This window comes from Chrysochloris asiatica, unplaced genomic scaffold (assembly GCF_000296735.1).
Source record: "Chrysochloris asiatica unplaced genomic scaffold, ChrAsi1.0 scaffold00042, whole genome shotgun sequence".
Taxonomy (NCBI): domain Eukaryota; kingdom Metazoa; phylum Chordata; class Mammalia; order Afrosoricida; family Chrysochloridae; genus Chrysochloris; species Chrysochloris asiatica.
The window spans coordinates 3,610,826-3,612,846 of record NW_006408560.1 but is presented as its reverse complement, the minus strand read 5'-3'; the positions used below and the strand labels follow the sequence as shown (position 1 = coordinate 3,612,846).

General features: G+C 46.2%; 1 protein-coding gene across 1 annotated transcript in view; it reads right to left on the bottom strand.

The window, feature by feature from the left end:
* The window catches only part of LOC102842342 (vesicle-trafficking protein SEC22b-like), a 31,155-nt gene extending 30,437 nt beyond the window's left edge, over positions 1-718 (bottom strand). The window contains exon 1 of the mRNA XM_006861314.1: positions 511-718. Coding sequence (XP_006861376.1) covers positions 511-585 — 75 coding nt within the window. The 5' untranslated portion in view covers positions 586-718. The remainder of the gene's footprint in view (positions 1-510) is intronic.
* Positions 719-2,021: the final 1,303 nt, after the last annotated feature.

Genomic DNA, 2,021 nt, shown 5'->3' with positions numbered 1-2,021 from the left:
CTTCTTAGCGGAGGTGAATACGGGCATCCTCTGGAGAGAACCTACTGTGCTGATTCAACAGATGCCTACCTATCTATATATGTGGCAATATTACCTCAACCACATTCCAAAGCTAGGTCAAGGATCAGGTGCGACAGTAAATGAAGTGGGAGAACTTAGAAGTAGAAGGGAGCTGATATTTCCCAAGACCTGCCAGTCAGTAGCCTTACTGGTTGCAGAAAAATCGAAGTCCTTAATTTTAATAAGCTCCCCAAAGAGTTACAGTAGACAAGGTGATCACAGTCTGCCGAACCTATGCCTTCCCCAGAGCGTTTCTCTAAAGAGAAACAGAAACACAAAAATCTACCTCCGTCCTCAGGAAATATTTCCTCTCACTGGTATTCTCTCTCTCCCTACGGTTAAAAGATAAAAAGTACTCCAGAGACGTCGGGGCTCCTGGGAGGGACTTAGGTGTTGATAGCAAAGCTCGTGGGCAGAGACCGGGTCGCGAGGATTTAGTAATAGGCTCACCTGTTCGTCCTCCTGCATAGAGGCGGCCAGAGGAAGCCCGTCCGCCACTCGGGCGATCATAGTTAGCAACACCATCTTCACAGATTACAGCGTCCCAATGTAGGCCCGGACGGCCGTAGAAGTCGTCCTCACTTGCTCCGCTGCGTTAACAGTGATAGCTCTACTTCACTACCCAAAGATTCTGCTGCTTGCGTCTCCGCTTCACGCTGAGGTGGCCGGAAACAGCTCAGGACCTTTCCACTACCGGTCCCAGAATTGGCTTCCGACCGAGAAACACAGCAAGGAAACACTAGTTCCGCTGCCTCAGCTATAAACTCCTAAGGCCCCGCCCACTTTTTGCATTTCGAGCTTCAAAATGGTTTTATCCCTGGAGGGACTTTGACACCCAACTGAAACAGAAGTCTGTCTCTGCTTCCTGATACTGTAACTTTCCGAGAGGTCTGAGAAGGAAAGTAGGAGTTAATGATTGTTTTGAAAAAGGATAAATGAAGAAAGTGAGAATCAGATGGTATGTTTTCATATGTAATATCTTTCTAGGCAAACATTTTTGCCTACGTGCATATCTGTGTATTTATGCTATATCTTTAGATCCTTGAGCAGTTTCTGGTAAAAAGTCAATACATATTTGTTGAACGTGAATAAATGAGCAATTACAAGACTTAAAGATCACTTACATTATTCCCTTCCTAAAGCAGGAATTTGGGACACAGCTATGGAAATTGCTCAGACGTATCCAAACACTTGGTGGAACTGAGATACTGGGCTTGAAGACTAAAGACCTACCTCTCTGGGAACATTTAGGTTAACTGGTACAACATAGTTGATAAAGATAATGTTCTACATCCTAGTTTGGTGAGTAGTGTCTAAGCTTTTGAGCAGTCATCTCAGAAACAACGATTACTCTTTTTTTATCTTCATCTGAAGCAAAGGAGAGTGAAGGAAACCCCAAACTGAAGGAAACAATCCGCCCACAGGAATAATGACCCACAGGAGCCACACGGCCTTCTCTAAGCTTGGGACGAAAAGGCGTGGGGAAAGTTCGGCTTGCCAGCCGTATATTGTTGTTGTTAAGTATCATCGATTTGGTTCCGACTCATAGTGAACCTAAGGGGTTTCTGAAGAGCAGCTGGTAAGTTTGAACTGCCGACCTTGCGGTACAAACCGACTGTGCGGTCTAGTGCATTAACCCACAGCGCCACACCAGGACTCCCACCGGGAATATAAGGCCAGCAAAATAAATTAGTCTGACCCTGCCAGTGCTGCTCCAACAGCGCCACACCAGGGGTCCAGCCGTCACATTAGAGGTGAGTTATACTGTTGTTGTTGAGTGCTGTAGAGTCTATTCCGACTCATAGTGACCCTGTATAGGGTTTCCAAGGAGTGACTGGTGAGCTTGAACCACTGACTTTGCAGTTCAAACGGCTTTGCAGTCTGGCGCATTAACCCACAGCGCCACACCAGGACTCCGGGGTCAGTTATTTAAATGGTTGACCAAATAGTCTGTCTTAGTC